This window comes from Dendronephthya gigantea, unplaced genomic scaffold, assembly GCF_004324835.1.
Source record: "Dendronephthya gigantea isolate DGI-Jeju-01 unplaced genomic scaffold, DenGig_1.0 000006F, whole genome shotgun sequence".
NCBI lineage: Eukaryota > Metazoa > Cnidaria > Anthozoa > Malacalcyonacea > Nephtheidae > Dendronephthya > Dendronephthya gigantea.
This window is the reverse complement of record NW_021163016.1, coordinates 2,041,962-2,061,842: the sequence shown is the minus strand read 5'-3', so window position 1 is coordinate 2,061,842 and position 19,881 is coordinate 2,041,962. Positions and strand designations below refer to the sequence as shown.

The 19,881-nt window shown below is 39.1% G+C and overlaps 3 protein-coding genes across 5 annotated transcripts; all 3 read left to right on the top strand.

The window, feature by feature from the left end:
• The first annotated feature begins 395 nt into the window (after positions 1–395).
• LOC114516792 lies at positions 396–7,079 on the top strand. Its single transcript, XM_028536372.1, has 4 exons — positions 396–577; positions 904–978; positions 1,406–5,767; positions 6,280–7,079. The coding sequence occupies exons 1-4, from the start codon at positions 532–534 to the stop codon at positions 6,690–6,692; spliced, it is 4,896 nt and encodes a 1,631-aa protein (XP_028392173.1). The 5' UTR covers positions 396–531; the 3' UTR covers positions 6,693–7,079.
• A 604-nt stretch (positions 7,080–7,683) lies between these two features.
• LOC114516648 lies at positions 7,684–16,671 on the top strand. Of its 3 annotated transcripts, none has more exons than XM_028536177.1 (11): positions 7,684–7,878; positions 9,003–9,454; positions 9,561–11,137; positions 11,274–11,385; positions 11,509–11,870; positions 12,010–12,155; positions 13,493–13,615; positions 13,693–13,810; positions 13,879–15,131; positions 15,259–15,887; positions 16,597–16,671. In XM_028536177.1, the coding sequence occupies exons 1-10, from the start codon at positions 7,833–7,835 to the stop codon at positions 15,525–15,527; spliced, it is 4,458 nt and encodes a 1,485-aa protein (XP_028391978.1). In that variant the 5' UTR covers positions 7,684–7,832; the 3' UTR covers positions 15,528–15,887; positions 16,597–16,671. The 3 variants fall into 3 exon arrangements, with proteins under 3 accessions (XP_028391978.1, XP_028391977.1, XP_028391979.1); XM_028536176.1 differs by having other exon boundaries at positions 13,481–13,615; XM_028536178.1 differs by lacking the exons at positions 15,259–15,887; positions 16,597–16,671 and having other exon boundaries at positions 13,481–13,615; positions 13,879–13,934; positions 14,014–14,104.
• LOC114516599 lies at positions 15,981–18,394 on the top strand. The gene is made up of 2 exons (XM_028536125.1): positions 15,981–16,671; positions 17,088–18,394. The coding sequence occupies exon 2, from the start codon at positions 17,186–17,188 to the stop codon at positions 18,392–18,394; it is 1,209 nt and encodes a 402-aa protein (XP_028391926.1). The 5' UTR covers positions 15,981–16,671; positions 17,088–17,185.
• Positions 18,395–19,881: the final 1,487 nt, after the last annotated feature.

The following is a 19,881-nucleotide window of genomic DNA, read 5'->3' as shown; positions in this document are numbered from 1 at the left end:
TTTGTTCAAAAACTTGTGACTTGTGTCACATTTCACGGATATACTCGATATACTAATATTACTAACGCTCAAATAATGTGTTTTTGCTGTTTAGCAGTCTAAAATAATTTCTAATATTGACAATAGACTGATAGAAGACGATACAAACGATATTTTTGACTTGTTAGCTAAAGTGGAGGTTTTAGCATAATAAAGTGGTAACTACTGGTACGTTTAAGTCATTTAGAAATTAATTTGGCGGTTTTGTTTTCAATCCCGGTCCCTTGCGACCGCAGGAAATTTAGTCCCTACTCACGCGAAGAGGATGTTAATTATCAACCAAGCTGGGTTGCACATGATACATCAGCAAGCATGACTTGCGATCTGGGAAGAGCAATTCCGAGTATTTGCGAATGCATTTCTTTCATGTAGACGTGTGTATGCTTACTGCATGCGGTAGTCAAACTTTGATTGAATATATCACTGCATAATACAGTGTATATTTATAAAGAAATTATTCCAAACTAAGTTCAATTCACTTCGCGTACCGTAATGGCCTATGCATCAAAGAAATTATTCAGGACACACTCTCTCCTTGGTGAGTACTTTCGCTATTCCTCCATGCTGTGTCTAATAATTCATTGATTTGTAATCTTTGCTCGATTCACTATCATAAACAGCTTTGTTTACATGCACTAGAGAGACAGATAGTAAGTCTAGAAGAACTTAGAAAATCTAAAGGACACAAATTGAACTTCCGTCGAATAGACGAACTATTTCATAACTAACTTTTGTACTCGACTTCGTTTATCTGTCCGTAATATATACACTGGACTAGTACTATCACGCAACAATGAAGAACGATGTGCTCTTAATTTTGCAGTTGTACTATACAACCCCTTCATGTGTAAATTCTGCTTGCAGATCGAGTTATTCATAATGAGCCATGGGACATTCCTAAATTCAATGCTCCATCAGGAAAGAAGGATATCTGGGAAGGTAAGTCGTTTAAAAACTGAGCGGCAGTGCTGTGCACGATTATTTTGCACGATTTTTCAGTATTTTACAAACTTTACATTTACATATGTATACATTTTTCGCGAACTATAAAACGAAACTGAATCGTATGCATCATATTTCAGCGAGGCAACCGGAAATATAAACATGCAATATCACAGGAAGTTGTATTCTCGATGTAAAAAACTCGTACACTTTAAAAATCTAACCGATGAAAGGTCATCAGCTTAAGGGTAACTTGTCAAATGTTTCCGAACAAAAGTGATTTTTTTCTAGCGTAAATGCTCGCCCCAGCTTCGTAATTACTCGTGAATTTACGTCTGCGGGCAGGTTACAATTAAAATAATTACAGAAAACCTGTCGATATGTATAGCCCCACACTTTTAGACAAACTCCTTCCTATTCCTAGATCATTTCGAACAAGGTTTAAGACACTTAGATGAAAATGAAGTAAATCTCGCTGAACAATCGCTCAGTAAAGCCTTAAAAATCCTATCTGCTTCTCCAATGACAAAACACCTTAACAAAGAGAAAGCAACATGCTTCCACGCTATGGCGGAAATCTATTCAACCCGAGCATCGCAGCAGATGGATGATGACGGTTTTTGTGAAATGATGGTTAAAAGCATCGCTCTTTTCGAGGCCGAGCGAATTTACAAGCACGGCAGCTACAAGGCTGACGAGGAAATCGACACAGCCATCTTCGAAGCAGAAGTAAAGTTCATTAATAAAGTATTTGGGGCTGTTGGTGTCGATCATTACAAGAAGATGGAAAACAAAAAAAATCTGAATCGGGAAAAGTTAGAAGAGATTCGTTTGAAACAAACTAACGAATATTTCCCTGCCCTTGACAGACTTCCGGATTGGAACTCACGAGACGAAGAGAGACGATGCCAAGAAATTGAAAAGATATATAAACAAATTGATGATGATATGAAGTGCCTCGTGAATGAAATTTTTTCTTATTGTTGTGAAATTGCTGGTTCCGCACCCTGCAAATTTTCTATCATTGGTCTGGGATCTATGTCCAGACAGGAGATTACTCCATACTCTGATTTAGAGTTCGCAGTGCTGGTGGAATCCAAAAACAAAAGCCCTTCGTCAGAACAACGGCAGTATTTTCGATTCCTGACCTACTTAATTCAAGCGCAAATCATCAAATTAGGAGAAACCATTTTGCCAAGTGTTGGAATTTCTAGTTTAAATAATTTTTACAGTGGAAATATAGAAGATGATTGGTTTTACGACGATGTTATTCCCAAAGGATTTTCATTCGACGGTATGATGCCATGGGCCTGCAAGACTCCTCTCGGAAGGAAAGAATGGCGTGGACAACCTCGGCAAGAGTACATCATGACTGTGGATGAAATGCTGACGCTTCAAGATGTAATTCCCGGCTCTGCTCTCGAGAGTCTGAAAACGGCGAACGTTTTCAGCAGCGTGTGCCATCTCTTTGGCGATGAAGAACTGACAAAGTCCTACGAGCAGAAATTGTCTTCCCTGGTCACTAATACCGAGAGGAGGAAAAGTTTTCAAGAACAAGTCATAGAGATCATGCAAGGTTTGCTGAACACCTACAACCTGCGTTCACTGCTTTTATGTGACAGTGGAACGCAACAAGACGTGAAGAAAGAGGTCTATAGATTAGCAAGTCTTCTGGTGGAACAATTGTCAAAATATTTTGGAATTTTCGGGCGCAGTTCTTGGCGATGTATAGATGAAATGAATGTGAAGAAGATACTCACTGAAGATGGGGCAAAGAATTTGCAGGTAATGTTAAGTATTACCACTGAGCTCCGGTTGAAGTGCTACCAAAGGCAAGGCAGACAAAAAGAGGCATTACCTACAGTTCCACAACTGTCGGTCACTGAAGAAAAATGTACTCCTTGCTCATTCACGTCAGCCATCGTCCGTCTTTATAAGAGTCTTGTACCGTTGTCATCAACGATGTCTAATATCGTTTCGAAGATCAAAAACCCCCATCATCCGGTAGTTATTTCGCTGACCTCTAAACCAGACGTAAATGAAATCGCCGAATGTCTCAAGAACGTCAACTTAAGAGACCCTGAAAAGATACTTGTGAAAGCGCTTCAACAAGAAACATTTCTGGATGTTTCGTCGACGACAACAGCAATAGCATATCTGCGTGTTTTACAACTTCCTAAAGCGATCGATTGTTTGCTTTCCGCAAAAGATGATTCAATGGATTTTGTCGAAAGCGTAAGTATACGTCATGCACTCACACATTGCTACATGCACGTCGGAAAATTTCAAGAAGCTATTAACTGTTGCCGTGAGATGCAAACGTTACACACACTGGCGCCAGATTTCGTTAAAACAAGCGACGTAATAGATGCATTGATATCAATCATGGATGCCTATATCCACCAGGGTCTGTTAAACGAGGCTGTAAATGTGCACACACAAATCGTTAGCCTTCAAGACCAACAAGATTCAAAGGACACTGCAGTCGATGAAAGGAAAGTGAATTTTCTTACCAGCAGCGCGGTGCTTTTCATAGAACTCGAACAGTACGACAAAGCGGAAATCATACTTAGAACCATTTTGAAGGGAATAAAAAACCACCGAAAGCAATATCTCGTCCATTTTATGACCCTGAATAACCTTGCCGTCGTTTTACTTTGCGAAAACAAGTTCGAAGAAGCGAAGACCATCTTGAACGATGCATTACAGGTGGCCGGCGAACTTTATGGAGAAAACGCTGCTCATCCCGATTTTGCTAACTGTTTAACCAACCTGAGCGAAGTTTATTATTATCTTCAAAATATGAAAGAAGCAGAACGTTTTGTTCGTTTGGCCCTCGTAATTTATTCTCAATTACACGATTATGTCAAAGAGTTGGTCGAGCCTGGCATTGTGGATGCGCTGATTATCAAGGCAAGAATACACCAGTTTTATAAACAACGTGATGATGTGTTTAGCACTTTGAGCCAGGCAAACGAAATTTCTAAGAATTTGTATGGCGGCCAGCCACACCCACATATTGCCTCCATTATTCTCCATCTTGGCGTTTGTGAGCAAGAGCGTGAAAATTTCTCGGAAGCGTTAAACCATTATCAAGAGTATTTGAAAATTCACGAGAATCAAAGACTTGAATGTCAGGAAACTGGAGAGGATTGCAAAATGGCCAATGTTCTTGTTCGAATTGCAAACTTGGGAGCAGTTTGTTGCTATGATCCTTCGTATCTTCTCACATGTAACGAGAAAGCGCTAAAAATAGAGGAGAAAATTCACGGCAAAGAAGCCAATCATGTCCATTTAGCCATGTGCTTTGGATCACTCGGTTTTTGTTTGATGGCAGCAGACCGCGAGTCAGAAGGAGTGGATTATTTCTGCAGATTCTTGAAAATGTTTGAAGAGATTAATTTAGGAAGTAATAAAGCATTTGGTCGCGCACACCTATTAATTGGAGAAATCTTTGGACAGCATTCGCCGGGAAAAGCAGAAAAGCACTTGAGATCAGCAGAAAAAGTTTTAAAGAAGGTCTTAAAGGATGAAAGTGATGTATCATTGCTTCAGATCAATTCTTCCTTGCTAGAAATTTTTGCGCAGACAAGCAGAATGAAAGAGGGTCTCGAGCTTGCCGAAAAACAAAGACGCTTGATTGATATTATGTTGTCTAAATCCAATTCTCCTAGCGCTCATCAGCTCTCTCAAGTGTTCCGCCTTGCTTCGTTTTACGAAGACAGTGGAAGACGAAATACTGCAAGAGATTTGTTCATTGACCTGATTGGACGTATAGAGGAGCAGGTCGATACCGCTGATTCAGACCAGGATTATTTTGAGCTCCTGCTGTGGACTGCGGAATTACGAGCAGGAGGTATTTACCGAACTAATGGAATGTTCGATCACGCAGAAGCCATGTTTCAGCGTATTCTTTTGTCAGTGAAAAAGACAACTTCACAGCGACAATTGGGAAAAGAATTTCGACATGTTGCTCTGTATAATCTATCGTGTATTTTTACGCAAACCGGAAGGTATCACCAAGCACATGAACTGCTTGACAGTCTTATCAACCTCTATGAGCAAGACCCAAAGTCAATCGATCCCGAAGCAGCATCGTACGTTTTTCTCATTCGTAGTGAACTTAATCGTAAAACCTTATGTTTCAACCTTGCACTTGAAGACCTGGAAAAAGCCTTGAAAACAGCTGAAGTGTTCCGATTATCGAAGTCTACGATCACATCAGCAACTGAAATTCTTTATGCTAAAGTCATGAACACATTTGGATTAGTTCATGAGGAAAACAACAACCTGAGCCTTGCTCTCGACTATTATACTTGCAGCCTAAGCACTGTAGATGGGTTGCCACCCAAGATGGACACAGCTATATTTCACCAAAATAAGGCGGATGTTCTAAAAGCGCTTGGACGATTTGAAGATGCTACAATACATTACCAAAAATCTTTGGAAATCAGAGAAATGTTGTATTCCGAGGATCCAGTCAGAGAAGATATTGCTACGGTGCTCTATCATTTGGCTCTCACCCAGTATATTAGTCGACAGCCCAACGAAGCCTCCAAAACTCTGGAGAAGCTTTTACCCTTGAGGAGGGAACTTCTTAAAGAGGGTGGTTCGAACCGATTGCAAAATTATGCTGCAGCGTTGGTTCTCAAAGGTGGCTGTCACATCTCGGAACCTGACGAAGCTCAGCAAGCGAAAGAGGCCTTCGAAGAAGCAGAGAAAGTTCTTAAGTTGCTGACGGAAGGACAGCTAAACCAGGATTACGCTGCAGTTTTGCACAATTTGGGTAAGTATGATTCACAAAGAAGCACATATAAATCTTCTACTGTTAAAATATTTACATCGGTCTCTAGAAAGCTACATGCCACTATACAGATTTCCGGAACAGGTGCATATATAATCATCAGAAAAAGGTAGGAACTTGGCACTTAGGAAATGCGTAGAATATTTCATAAAGATTAGCAATATATACTGGAATTAGAAAGAACTGAGAATAACATTGTTACTAACAAGAAATATAACTGCATAATGATTAAAATGTTGACATAATGACTGGAATAAGACACAATCTGATGGGTTCAAGGATGGAAATTCAATTGTCTTTGCACGTGGAAATCGTGATCTTATAAGCCGCGTTCACACTACGAGGCTTTGAGCTGGCATGGACCAGGTCTAGGCCTATGTATGAAAGTTGTTTATCTTGTCTAGACCAAGCCTGGACCTGATCTAGGCAACAAAATGCCGACCAACAGTTTGATGCACTAAGAATAATCTAATTTTCCAAATTCTCTGTCATAGGTAGTGCTTGCTTTATGTTAAATCAGTGGGAAGAAGCAATACCCAAACTGAAAAATGCACTTGAGATGAGGAGAATTATTTATGAAGGGAAAGCGGTGCCAGATGTTGCCTCAACCTGCGAATTCCTCGCTACAGCGCTCTTTAAGAATCACGAGTACCAGAAAGCATTGACTTACTTTGAAGAAGCGTTGAAATATTTTGAAGTTTGCCAGTCCCCAGATAACGAAACCAAATGTGCTCTCCATATTGCTCTTTGTCACAAAAGTTTAAAGAACTTTGATCTTGCCTCGAAAGCGTTTGAGAAAGTCAAGGTGTTGTGTGCAAGAGAATCAGTCAGTGATGAGATGCGAGATGAGGTTCAAGAAACAATGGCAGAAAATGAAGAGAATACGAACAAACCCAAGGACAGTTAATGCCACCATTAGTTTTGTGCTGAGCACCGTGACAAATCGTATAGAAGTTTAAGGTATCCTGCATGTAGAAAGTGTTAGCTGTAATTGAAACAATTTATAGATTTATATATGCATGCCAATTCGAAGAAAAAAGTAATGCTTGCGTCAATGGACGACTTGCGCTTTAGACTAATATATCTTATCCCAGCGGTAAAAAGAAAATTTTCCGGCTGAAAGAGTTCACTAACATTAGTTGTAAATTACGGAAAATATAGCCATGCGAAGTTGTCGATTTTTGTATACCTTTGTATTATACGGCCGGAAGTGTGTAACTAAATTAGTTACAGGGTCGTTACACATTCCGTGCGTAATACTAAAATATACTAGCTAAATATGCATTTTACAAAATTTCACAGCCAAACTTTGCATTTGCACTAATTCAAGTACGCTCTTTCTAGCTGTGGTGATTTATTTTCTTCTTATTACTTCGTTTAAAAATTAGTCTAAAGCGCAAGTCGTCCATTAGACCTCGCTTGATATAATAACTTACCCGATCGACGCGTGGGTGATAAAAGTAGTCTACAATAATTTTGAATCCTTCCTTCACCCCCCATTTACCAGTAATTTTGCTTACTCAAATCAGATACTCACAATAAGCTATAATAAAAGTTTATTAAAGAAATTCTACTTTACATAAAGATTGAATAAGGGAGAGAGGATCGATAGTCTAAAATAATAGCTAATGTTGACAATAGATGGATAGAAGACGATACAAACGATATTTTTGGCTTGTTAGCTAAAGTGGAGGTTTTAGCACAATAAAGTGGTACGTTTAAGTCATTCAGAAATTAATTTGGCGGTTTCCTTTGCAATTCCGGTCCCTTATGACCGCAGGAAATTTAGTCCCTAGTCTCTACTCACACCGGCTAAGGGGATGTTAATTATCAACCAAGCTGGGTTGCACATGATACATCAACAAGCATGACTTCCGGTCTGGGAAGTGCAATTCCGAGTATTTGCAAATGCATTTCTTTCATGTAGACGTGTGTATGCTTACTGCATGCGGTAGTCAAACTTTGATTGAATATATCACTGCATAATACAGTGTACATTTATAAAGAAACTATTCCAAACCAAGTTCAATTCACTTCGCGTACCGTAATGGCCTATGTATCAAAGAAATTATTCAGGACACACTCTCTCCTTGGTGAGTACTTTCGCTATTCGCTATTCCTTCATGCTGTGTCTAATAATTCATTGATTTGTAATCTTATTCTTCGCTCGATTCACTATCATAAAGAGCTTTGTTTAAATGCACTACAGACAGATCATAAGTCTAGAAGAACTTAGGAAATCTGAAGGCCACAAATTGACCTTCTGTCGAATAGACTAATTAACAGTTATTTCATAATAGGCCGTTGGCTGTGACGCGAAACACTCAGTTTCGTCGCCCCCAACGCGGTGCTAAGATATTTTAGCTGGGTTTAGGAAAATAAAGTGTGCTGATTTCAAATATCTTTGTTCCCACACGCCAAACCGCGCAGTTTTTGCACAACTCACGGCCAAAGTTCTATATTTTCATATACTGAGAGCCATTATGAATTCCGCGGTATCTTTGATCTTTCGGCTACATTACTTGAAGTATTACTAGTGTTCGAGAAACGTGGGCTCATATTAAATAACTCAAATTATAAAATATAAATATGGATGAACCACCAAGAAGAACGCTTTCTGCACGACAATGTTTTATTCATTTCGAAGGTAAATCTAGGGAATTCTTCTCGTTCAAGTTAACACAGTTGATAAAACCTGAATGAGTTCAAAACGAGGGTTAGTTTGGATGAAAAACGTACTCAAATCGTGACTAATGTTGGACATCGCGAGCGTTAAACGCATTGTCTATATCTCGTATATCATAGAATATTTTGTACAATACGGGTATATAAAAGTTTCCATTACAGAAATATAACAAGATTATGTACTATAACTTCCAATATAGTAATTAATAAGATTTTCCAAGTATTAACTTGCTTATTTCTTCATGCACTTGGTGTTAGTATTGCTCAAGGACAAGCCAAGGTTTTATTATACTGTATATAGAAATAGGTATTTATAAAAGACGTGTAAAGGAAATAAATATGCTCATATTGGTTTAGTTCGGTGTGTTGTTATTTCCATTTTAATTACACATTTGACATAGGTCGATCTGAGTCGTTATTCCGCATGAGAAATCTAACAGTCTTTGCCTGCCCCACAATCCACACATCGTAGTTTTAGCCCTTATCAGGAAAACACCATTCACCAAACGGCAATGTTTTATTCGTTTTAAAGGAAAGTCTGGTGAATTGTGTCAGTTAACACCGCATACATTTGCTAAAATAAGCGAGTATTGTCAAAAGTGGGTCAATTTGGACGGCGAGCAAAGCAAAATCGCCGCAAATGTTGCTGAGTTTATGAAACATTGGTCACTTGATTCGGAAAATGAGCTAGTGCCAGAGGAAATTGCAAATGCGCGATATCACAAAGAGTGCTATGTTCGTTTCTGTGATAAAACAAAAATCGAAAGAGCCGAGAAAAGAATGAAGAAAAAGGAAATGACTGTTGAAGCATCCAGCCATGGTGAACCGAGCACTCCTGTTATCAACCGACCAGCACCTGCACCTGTGCGTATATCACCACGGACATTGATTAGCGGTAGTGAAGCGATTCCCAGACGAAATAGACACGTTCTACCAGAACGGTGCATAATTTGTAAAAGACAAGATGCGTACAAAGTGGACAAGGTGATCTAAAAGTTACCTTACAAAACAAATATATTTTTAAGTGGCTGCGAACGCGGCTCGACTACTTTTAAACCGTAATAGTTAATCACTGACGTATATTTTATAGGTTACTAGAAAACGAAAATTAGATAAGCTTGTTCTGGCGGAAACGTTCAACGGAGGACTTTTGAGGGAGGCTGCAGAAAAGAAAAAAGACGAGTCGATTTTAGCACATATTAGAGGTAAAGACTGTGTTGCTATAGAAGTACGCTACCATAGGCATTGTCATTTGGATTACTGCAGATTCCTGACCCGAAAATCCACAACTAGTAAGCCAACTGATGAACTATACCAATCAAGCTACATCGCCTTCTGTTCGAAAATAATTGACAAAAGGTTTATTGAAGAAAAACAAATAATGCGAATGAGGGTGTTACACGACATTTTTGTGGAACAAGTTATGAAATTTGAAAAGCTTGATGCATCCAATTACCGTCCTACTCGACTGAAGGCTAGACTACAAAGAGACTATCCACAACTTGTCTTTCATCGTCCTGCAACCAGGAATCAAAGTGAACTGGTCTTTGTTGAAGAGTTATCTGTAGGTGAAGTAGCAGAGACCTGTGAAACAGTAGATACTGAGGAATTTGAGAGCGATAGCGATGATGAAATGATTGCTGAAGCTTCAATGGATAATTCTACGATGTTTGCTTTGGCTTTAAAAGATGCCATAAAAAGAGCACCTGCAATGAATGCAACTTGGCCACCATCCTCGGTCGATCTCTCAACAGACCAAGTACATAAAATGGTTCCAATTTTGTTGTTTAATTTCATTGCTTGGACATTGGGCTTCTCAGATTATCCAACAATGTCGACTCGGCTTGAACTAGAAGAGTCACAGTTGACAAAAGTGATGTCGATCTGTCAAGACATGTTGTTTATAGCGTCAAATGGAAGGAAACAAACACCAAAGTCGTTAGGACTAGGTATGGCTGTAAGACAGCTTACGCGGTCATCACAACTCACGCAAATTTTGAATGGTTTTGGCCACTGTTCTAGTCACTCTGCCATTTTAACATATGAAACAAACTTGGCTAGGTTAGCTATAAAATCAGACTGCTATATCCCAAAAGGCGCAGAAAAACATAAGTTTACTTGTCTGGTGTATGATAACGACGACTTTTCGGAGGATTCTAGAACGCAAACCCATATACTTGGTGGTATATTAATTCAACGGGAGGAATCATTTGACAATCAACCAGCCGTAGTCTCACAGCAGCTGAAGAAGGGTGGGAGAACTTTCCAGGCTCCAAGTGAAGCTATGGTTCCGTACAGCCTTGGCAAAAAGAAGACACCAAGCTTCCTAAATACATCAGTTTCATCAACCATTTTCGAAACAGACGACCCGTTGCATCAAGAACTTGCTAGGAGGTTAGATATTGCCTATTTTGTGATGAAGATGCTGCAGAATCACTACGGAACGTTACTTCCTGGTTGGACAGGTTTCAACATTCTTCTAAGGCAATCAGCAATACCGCCAATGTCTCGAATCAGATACCTACCAATAATTGATGGATCTCCCAGTGAATACTCAACATTGTATACAGCGCTTTTAAAGAGCGTGGATATTGCAGATAAGTTGTCACTAGAGCACATCGTCCTAGTTTTTGATGAAGCAATCTATGCAAAGATTCAACAGATTAGGTAAATACTAAAGTGCCGAATGGCATTTTTACCAAACTGATACCTTCTTGAGTTATTAGAATTTCTAAGGAGCCTGTTTCATTGCATACCTCTCGCTTCCGTGCATTACATTCTTTGTTTTTATCTATATTATCAGGTGGAAAGATGCGACTTTTATGAAGAGGTTTGTTGTCAGGCTAGGCGAATTTCATGCGACAATGTCGTTCCTGAGTGCAATAGGGAACATGTTCAGGGATGCTGGGTTACAGGTATAAGAGCATATTTTCTCCATACCGTAACTTCCTTGTATCACAATATTTAATTGTCGATTTTTGAGATTAGGGCAGGATAGCTATATAGGTTTATGTAACAAATGTCTGTAATATTTTTAGGATATACTTATCGAATCTGATGTTGTTGGACAAGGACAAATCAAGGGTGTATTAACAGGAAAGCATTATAATCGAAGTATGCATTGCCACAAAGTAATGAGTGAAGCTCTGCATAGACTTCGCTTCCAAGCATTTTTGGATAGCCTCAGTTCTGAGGATTACAATAATGTCTACTCAGTCGCGTCTGACCTGCTGAACATATTTCCAGACGAGAAATTTCAGGATAGCCTTACAGCTGAACCATTCTCACATATTGTTGATAAATACGAGGATTTTGTTGTGCAGGAAAGTGAAGGCAACCCAACGTTTGCATTGTGGAGTACTTACCTTGAAATGACAGGCATATTACTTCAATTTGTAAGGTGAGAATATTAATCGGCCTAGTTCTTTTACTGTATAACAACTACCTTCAATTTTGGAAATTTGTGGTTAAGATATATTTAATCAAGAGGCATGCAACAACTGTTTTTTTGGGGAAATAAGTTGTATCGACTCCTATAGAGCTACACGAGAAGGAAATTGGGAACTTCATCTCTCGACTATGCGTTCAATGCTAACATGGTACTTCGGATGTGATCGAGTGAATTATTGCCGCTATGGAACGGCATATTGGCTTGAAATGACAAGATTACCAGATACACATCCAGGTAACACGCGCATCCTTATGGTTTTTTGCCTTATATTCCAATCAAAATTTGGCTGGTGTACACAAGATTAGTGTGTCGTGCTATTTCATCAATTCTTTGAATAGATACTTGTTTCCACTTTTTAGTGCAAAGTTTGAGAAACTTTGCAGTATTGTGATGAGTGGCGAAAATTCAAACGAGTCAGTAAGTCAGTCAGTCAGACAGTCAGTCAGTCAGTCAGTCAGACAGTCAGTCATAGTGTAAACTTTACGGGGGGTAGATTGATTTATGCGTATAGTACCTTTTTGTATATGATCAGTAATTTAAAGTTTTTAAATCAGTTTAACTTGCTTTATTTATTAATTCTCTGCATCCCTTTTGCTAAGTTCACCAAAATATTGAGGAATTTTGACCGTTACTGTAAATTTTGAAGCATTGCTTTAATGCTTTTCCGCGGTTTGGGTTTTGTTTCAAAGGGATTTGCGCAGATTTGCCCCCGGAACACCCGATTTTTTTCCTATACGTCGCAACTGCGCATGTGCCGTCGAGCCTTCAACATTATTCACGATGTAAAGAAACGAGGAGCGACGACCATTGCTTCAAAACATTCCGGGCGTAAAAATCGTGCAATTCTTTGAGAATCTACGCAATTTATGAACTTATGTTATGAATTACGAGCATTCAATTCGACACAAATATAATTTGGAAGGTTTATTCCATAAATAGAGCTACATAAGAGGTTAGGAAGAAACGACGCTGTGTTGTTTATGTATTGATAGATCTCTAATCTCTTACACGAATGACGAATATATATTATGTCGATGGCAAGTCGATACCTGGTATTCTGCATACAGTACATAAATGATACTATACAAAACGGGCATTTTGTGCAGTAATCAAATCATTTTGGCGGTATACAGTATTGATAATAAGTATATTGTTTTGTATCGATTTACGCGTCGAAGTATCCACATCATAGACATAATATATGCACCGCGGTTTATTTACATTATTTACAACGCAACTATTTTGGCTATTCTTATGAAATGACGGTAGATTGTTGCCATCATATAAATGTGGTGAATGTAGTCACAGTTGTTTGACGAAGAAAAGAGACTAAACTGAGAAAATCGCGCCCGGTTTACATGGGCAACTAAAATTATAATTTAATAGTGACAGTATTTGCGACTAACGTAACTTGAGTACTTTGAGTAATTTCCTTTTGATTAATGTTTAACCTAGTTCATTATATTTTTACGGGCATAAGTCAAAATGTTTATGTTGGGAAAACGTGTTGCTTAGGTATTACAGGGCATGAAAACTTTGCACTATCCTTGGATCCCTAGTTCTATTTTTAGCAATATTGGGAGATCTACGTCAGCAATGGACTGTGCAACGCCAACAGAATCATGGATTTTCCTCAATCGCGTGTGACATGACTATTGAGCAAACATTAAATAGAGATTCGAAAACTACGGGTGGTAAGACCTAATTGATTTCTAGTTCTCCAGTTGCATGTCCATGCACCGATTTTAAGAGTACACACTTTTTTTTTCAGGAATGGTTGGAATAACATTGAACCGGGGTGCGGTGCAACGATGGATTCTTTCTCAATCTGATAGATCTGCTATCACAAGAGAATGCATGAAGATGGCAGGCACTGACACAGTTAAAAGGTCCCGTATATTAATTTATTTCTTTTTCATAGAAGTCAACGTCGTTTTAATGTACCTCAACTTTATAGGAAAAGAAAGGAATTAGACATGCCACAAAGAACTCGCCATGAAAAAGATGTTTTGGGTATAGTGAACACGCTTCAGAATATGATAAATCCTTTTGAAACGGATAATGATATAACAGAAATGATTCACTTGTCCAGTTGTTTAGTTGCTACACAAGAAGTAAAGAATGACTTACTAACAACGAAACAACGAGGAGAAGAATGCGTGACTGCTTTTCTAAGAGACAGATTACTAGTTCAAGAGCCTGATATTTTTTCAACGATTCCCAAGCTGAAGTTGAAAACTTTTTCATCGATGACTAAGAAAGTTAAAGTTAGTTCAGCAAAAGGTGTTGAAGCCACCCTTAAGAATAACCGTAACCTATTCGCTCGAATGCTCTTGCTGGCACAAAGTAGAAATGTTGACATGAAGGAAGTTCTAACTTATTCCTTGGGTCCATTTCCTTTATCTCTTTCAACCGGGATGGGCACTTTGCACAAAACCCAGAAGAGCAAGTTGATGACATCAATTGAGTCAAGTGTGCAAGATCACATAATCGATAGTCTTCCGGCTGGAAACGCAGTTATTCTTGATGGAATGGCAATCATTCAGTCCACGAAGAAGCTACCTTCATCGTTTGGAGAACTTGCAGAGCAGTTGTTTTCAAGGATGATAAACTTGGCGATTTATCACAAGTCTTCGCGTGTCGATTTTGTGGTAGACCGATATCCAGATGTAAGCATCAAAAACCTCGAACGCAACAAGCGGGCAAGCGGTGGATTGGCAGTAATCAATATATACGGAGCTGAGCAGAAACTGCCGACACAATGGAGCAAATTTCTTAAGCATGGTCGAAACAAAGAAGATCTTGTTCGGTTTTTGTTTGAACAGTGGAGTACATACGCATCATTTATGTTTAGCGGTATTGTAGTCTACGTTTGCCATGATGACAAATGCCATCGCCTTAAGCCGGGTATTGAAGGTGCACCTCTCACGATTCGAGAAATAGCGACATTATCTTGTGATCATGAAGAAGCGGACACAAGAATGCTGCTGCATGCAAATCATGCATCTCAATCATATGGAAACATTTTGATAAAGAGCCCCGATACAGACGTCTTCATTATTATGCTTTACTTTTGCCATATTCTCCAATGCGAATTGTTCTTTGAGACCGGTGTGAATGAGAAAACTCGTATCATAAATGTACGATGTGTTCAGCAGCAGATTGGTGAGAAAGAAGGCAAAGCGTTAGTTGGATTTCATGCATATACCGGTAAGCAATAATTAGTCTGCAAATGTTTATAATGTTTATAATCTAAAATATATGAATAGTTCATATCATTACCAGCAAAAAAAGCTAGTACAATCTGGATAAATGTTCGTTCCTTTACCACCTTTAGGGTGTGATTCCACTAGCTCGTTTTATGGTCGAAGTAAAATATCAACCTGGAAGTTGGTTTCCAATGACGAAACAGCTCTTGATACACTTGCTCGCCTAGGAGATGATTTTACAGTAGATGAAGGCATCCAGAAAAACCTTGAGTCATTGACATGTATGCTATATGGGGCTAAGGAGACCGAATCCGTCAACGAAGCAAGGTATAATCTATTCAGAATGGGCAAATTCTCTGACGAATCCTTGCCTCCAAACGAGGACTGTCTCTTATAGCACATGCAGCGGGCAAATTACCAGGCAGCAGTATGGAAAAGGGCAACAACTCAGATTATTGATGCACCTTCACCTACTGTTTATGGATGGAAAATTGATGAGGAGGGAAATATTGATGTGGTGTGGATGACGAAGAAATGTGCCCCAGATGTGCTACTCAAAGATTGCAACTGTAAATGTAAGGCAGGGTGTTCAACCTTAAGATGTTCCTGTAAAAAGTCAAACAACAAGTGCAATGAAATGTGCCAGTGCGTTGGGTGCACAAATTGCCCCAACGCATCCAGCGAAAGCCTTGAAGATGATTCGGAGGATGATTTGGGAAGTGACATGGAGGATGAAAACTAACATTCTATACACCCAGTATTTGTTAAAATATATATATATATATATATATATATATATATTAATATATATATATATATATATATATATATATATATATATATATATGTGACCAAATTTTTGTCGTGATTTGATTTTGTTTCCCAGCCATGTTTTTAGCCGTTTTAAAATTTTTCCAAATTTTATCGACTGTACTAACTTGAATGTGAAGCTAAATGTCACAATTCGCCAGATTTATCTTCGAAATGATTAAAATATTGCCGTGAAAGAAGCGTTATTCTGGGAAATCATCCATATTTTCTGATTCGATTGTTTATGCGCCTACGTTTCGTGAGTACGTATGAATACTTCAAGTAACGAAGTCAAAAGATCAAAGATACCGAAGAATTCAAAATGGCGCTCAGTTGATAAAAATACTGAACTTTGGCCGTACATTATGAAAAATCTGCGTGGTTTGACGTGTGGGAACAAACATATTTGAAATCAGCAGATTTTATTTACCTAATTCCCGTTTAAATATGTTAGCACCGCGGTAGGGGCGACGGAATTCAATTTCTAGCCTTAATTTGGCCACACAGCCAACCGCCTATAACTCGTCTTTTGTAATTGACTTCGTTTATCTGTCCGTAATATATACACTGGACTATCACGCCATAATGAAGAACGATGTGGTCTTAATTTTGCAGTTATACTATACAACTCCTTCATCTGTAAATTCTTCTTGCAGATCGAGTTATTCATAATGAGCCATGGGACATTCCTAAATTCCATGTTCCAGCAGCAAAGAAAGATATCTGGGAGGGTAAGTCCGTTTAAGAACTGAACGGCAGTGTTGCGCACGATTATTTTGCACGATTTTTTATTTTACAAACTTTACATATACATATGTATACATTTTTCGCGAACTATAAAACGAAACTGAATCATATGCATCATATTTCAGTGAGGCAACCGGAAATATAAACATGCAATATCACAGGAAGTTGTATTTTCGATGTAAAAACCTCATACACATCATACATGTAACCGATGAGAGGTCATCAGCTTAAGGGTATCTTGTCAAATGTTTCTGAACAAAAGTGTTTTTTTCTACCATAAATACTCGCGCCAACTTCGTAATTGCTCGTGAATTTACGTCTGCGGCAGGTTACAATTAAATTACAGAAAAGTCGATATGCATAGCCCCACACTCTTAGACAAACTTCTTCCTATTCCTAGATCATTTCGAACAAGGTTTAAGACACTTAGATGAAAATAAATCAAATCTCGCTGAACAATCGCTCAGTAAAGCCTTAAAAATCCTATCTGCTTCTCCAATGACAAAACACCTTAACAAAGAGAAAGCAACATGCTTCCACGCTATGGCGGAAATCTATTCAACCCGAGCATCGCAGCAGATGGATGATGACGGTTTTTGTGAAATGATGGTTAAAAGCATCGCTCTTTTCGAGGCCGAGCGAATTTACAAGCACGGCAGCTACAAGGCTGACGAGGAAACCGACACAGCCATCTTCGAAGCAGAAGTAAAGTTCATTAGTAAAGTATTTGGGGCTGGTGGTGTCGATCATTACAAGAAGATGGAAAACAAAAAAAATCTGAATCGGCAAAAGTTAGAAGAGATTCGTTTGAAACAAACTAACGAATATTTCCCTGCCCTTGACAGACTTCCGGATTGGAACTCAGGAGACGAAGAAAGACGATGCCAAGAAATTGAAAAGATATATAAACAAATTGATGATGATATGAAGTGCCTCGTGGTTGAAATTTTTTCTTATTGTTGTGAAATTGCTGGTTCCGCACCCTGCAACTTTTCTATCATTGGTCTGGGATCTATGTCCAGACAGGAGATTACTCCATACTCTGATTTAGAGTTTGCAATTCTGGTGAAATCCAAAAACAAAAGCCCTTCGTCAGAACAACGGCAGTATTTTCGATTCCTGACCTACTTAATTCAAGCGCAAATCATCAAATTAGGAGAAACCATTTTGCCCAGTGTTGGTATTTCTAGTTTAAATGATTTCTACAGTGGAAATATAGAAGATGACTGGTTTTACGACGATGTTATTCCCAAAGGATTTTCATTCGACGGTATGATGCCATGGGCCTGCAAGACTCCTCTCGGAAGGAAAGAATGGCGTGGACAACCTCGGCAAGAGTACATCATGACTGTGGATGAAATGCTGGCGCTTCAAGATGTAATTCCCGGCTCTGCTCTCGAGAGTCTGAAAACCGCAAACGTTTTCAGCAGCGTGTGCCATCTCTTTGGCGATGAAGAACTGACAAAGTCCTACAAGCAGAAATTGTCTTCCCTGGTCACTACCGAGAGGAGGAAAAGTTTTCAAGAACAAGTCATGGTGATCATGCAAAGTTTGCTGAACACCTACAACCTGGGTTCACTGCCTTTACATCACTGTGGAACGCAACAAGACGTGAAGAAAGAGGTCTATAGATTAGCGTGTCTTCTGGTGGAACAATTGTCAAAATTTTGGAATTTTCGGGCGCAGTTCTTGGCGATGTATACATGAAATGAAAGTGAAGAAGATACTCACTGAAGATGGGGCAAAGAATTTGCGAGCAATGTTAAGTATTACTACTGAACTCCGATTAAAGTGCTACCAAAGGCAAGGCAGACAAAAGAGGCATTACCTACAGTTCCACAACTGTCGGTCACTGAAGAAAAATGTACTCCTTGCTCATTCACGACAGCCATCGTCCGTCTTTATAAGAGTCTTGTACCGTTGTCATCAACGATGTCTAAATCGTTTGGAAATCAAAAACCCCATCATCCGGCGATTATTCCGCTGACCGCTAAACTAGACATAAATGAAATCGTGGAATTTATCAGGAACTACGACTTAAGAGACCCTGAAACGATACTTGTGAAAGAGCTTCAACAAGAAACATTTCTGGATGTTTCGCCGATGACAACAGCAACAGCGTATCTGCGTGTTTTACAACTTCCTAAAGCGATCGATTGTTTGCTTTCCGCAAAAGATGATTCAATGGATTTTGTCGAAAGCGTAGATGTACGTCGTGCACTCACACATTGCTACATACGCGTCGGAAAATTTCAAGAAGCTATTAACTGTTGCCGTGAGGTGCAAACATTACACACACTGGCGCCAGATTTTGTTAAAACAAGCGACGTAATAGATGCATTGATATCAATCATGGATGCCTATGTCGAGCAGGGTCTGTTAAACGAGGCTGTAAATGTATACACAGAAATCGTTAGCCTTGAAGACCAACAAGATTCAAAGGACAATGGAGTCGATGAAAGGAAAGTGAATTTTCTTACCAGCAGCGCGGTGCTTTTCATGAGACTCGAACAGTACGACAAAGCTGAAATCATACTCAGAACCATTTTGAAGGGAATAAAAAACCACCGAAAGCAATATTTCACCTATTTTATGACCCTAAATAACCTTGCCGTCGTTTTACTTTGCGAAGACAAGTTCGAGGAAGCGAAGACCATCTTGAACAATGCATTAGAGGTTGCCGGCGAACTTTATGGAGAAAACGCTGCTCATCCCGATTTTGCTTGCTGTTTAACCAACCTGAGTGAAGTTTATTATTATCTTCAAAATATGGAAGAAGCAGAACGTTTGGTTCGTTTGGCCCTCGTAATTTTTTCTCAATTACATGATTATGAAAAAGAGTTGGTCGAGCCTGGCATTGTCCATGCGCTGATTCTCAAAGCAACAATACACCAGTTTTATAAACAACGTGATGATTTGTTTACCACTTTGAACCAGGCAAAGGAAATTTCTAAGAATTTGTACGGCGGCCAGCCACACCCACATATTGCCTCCATTATTCTCCATCTTGGCGTTTGTGAGCAAGAGCGTGGAAATTTCTCGGAAGCGTTACACCATTACGAAGAGTATTTGAAAATTCACGAGAATCTAAGATTAGAACGTCAGGAAAGTGGACAGGATTGCCACATGGCACATGTTCTTGTTCAAATTGCAAATTTGGGAGCACATTGTTGCTATGATGCTTCGTATCTTCT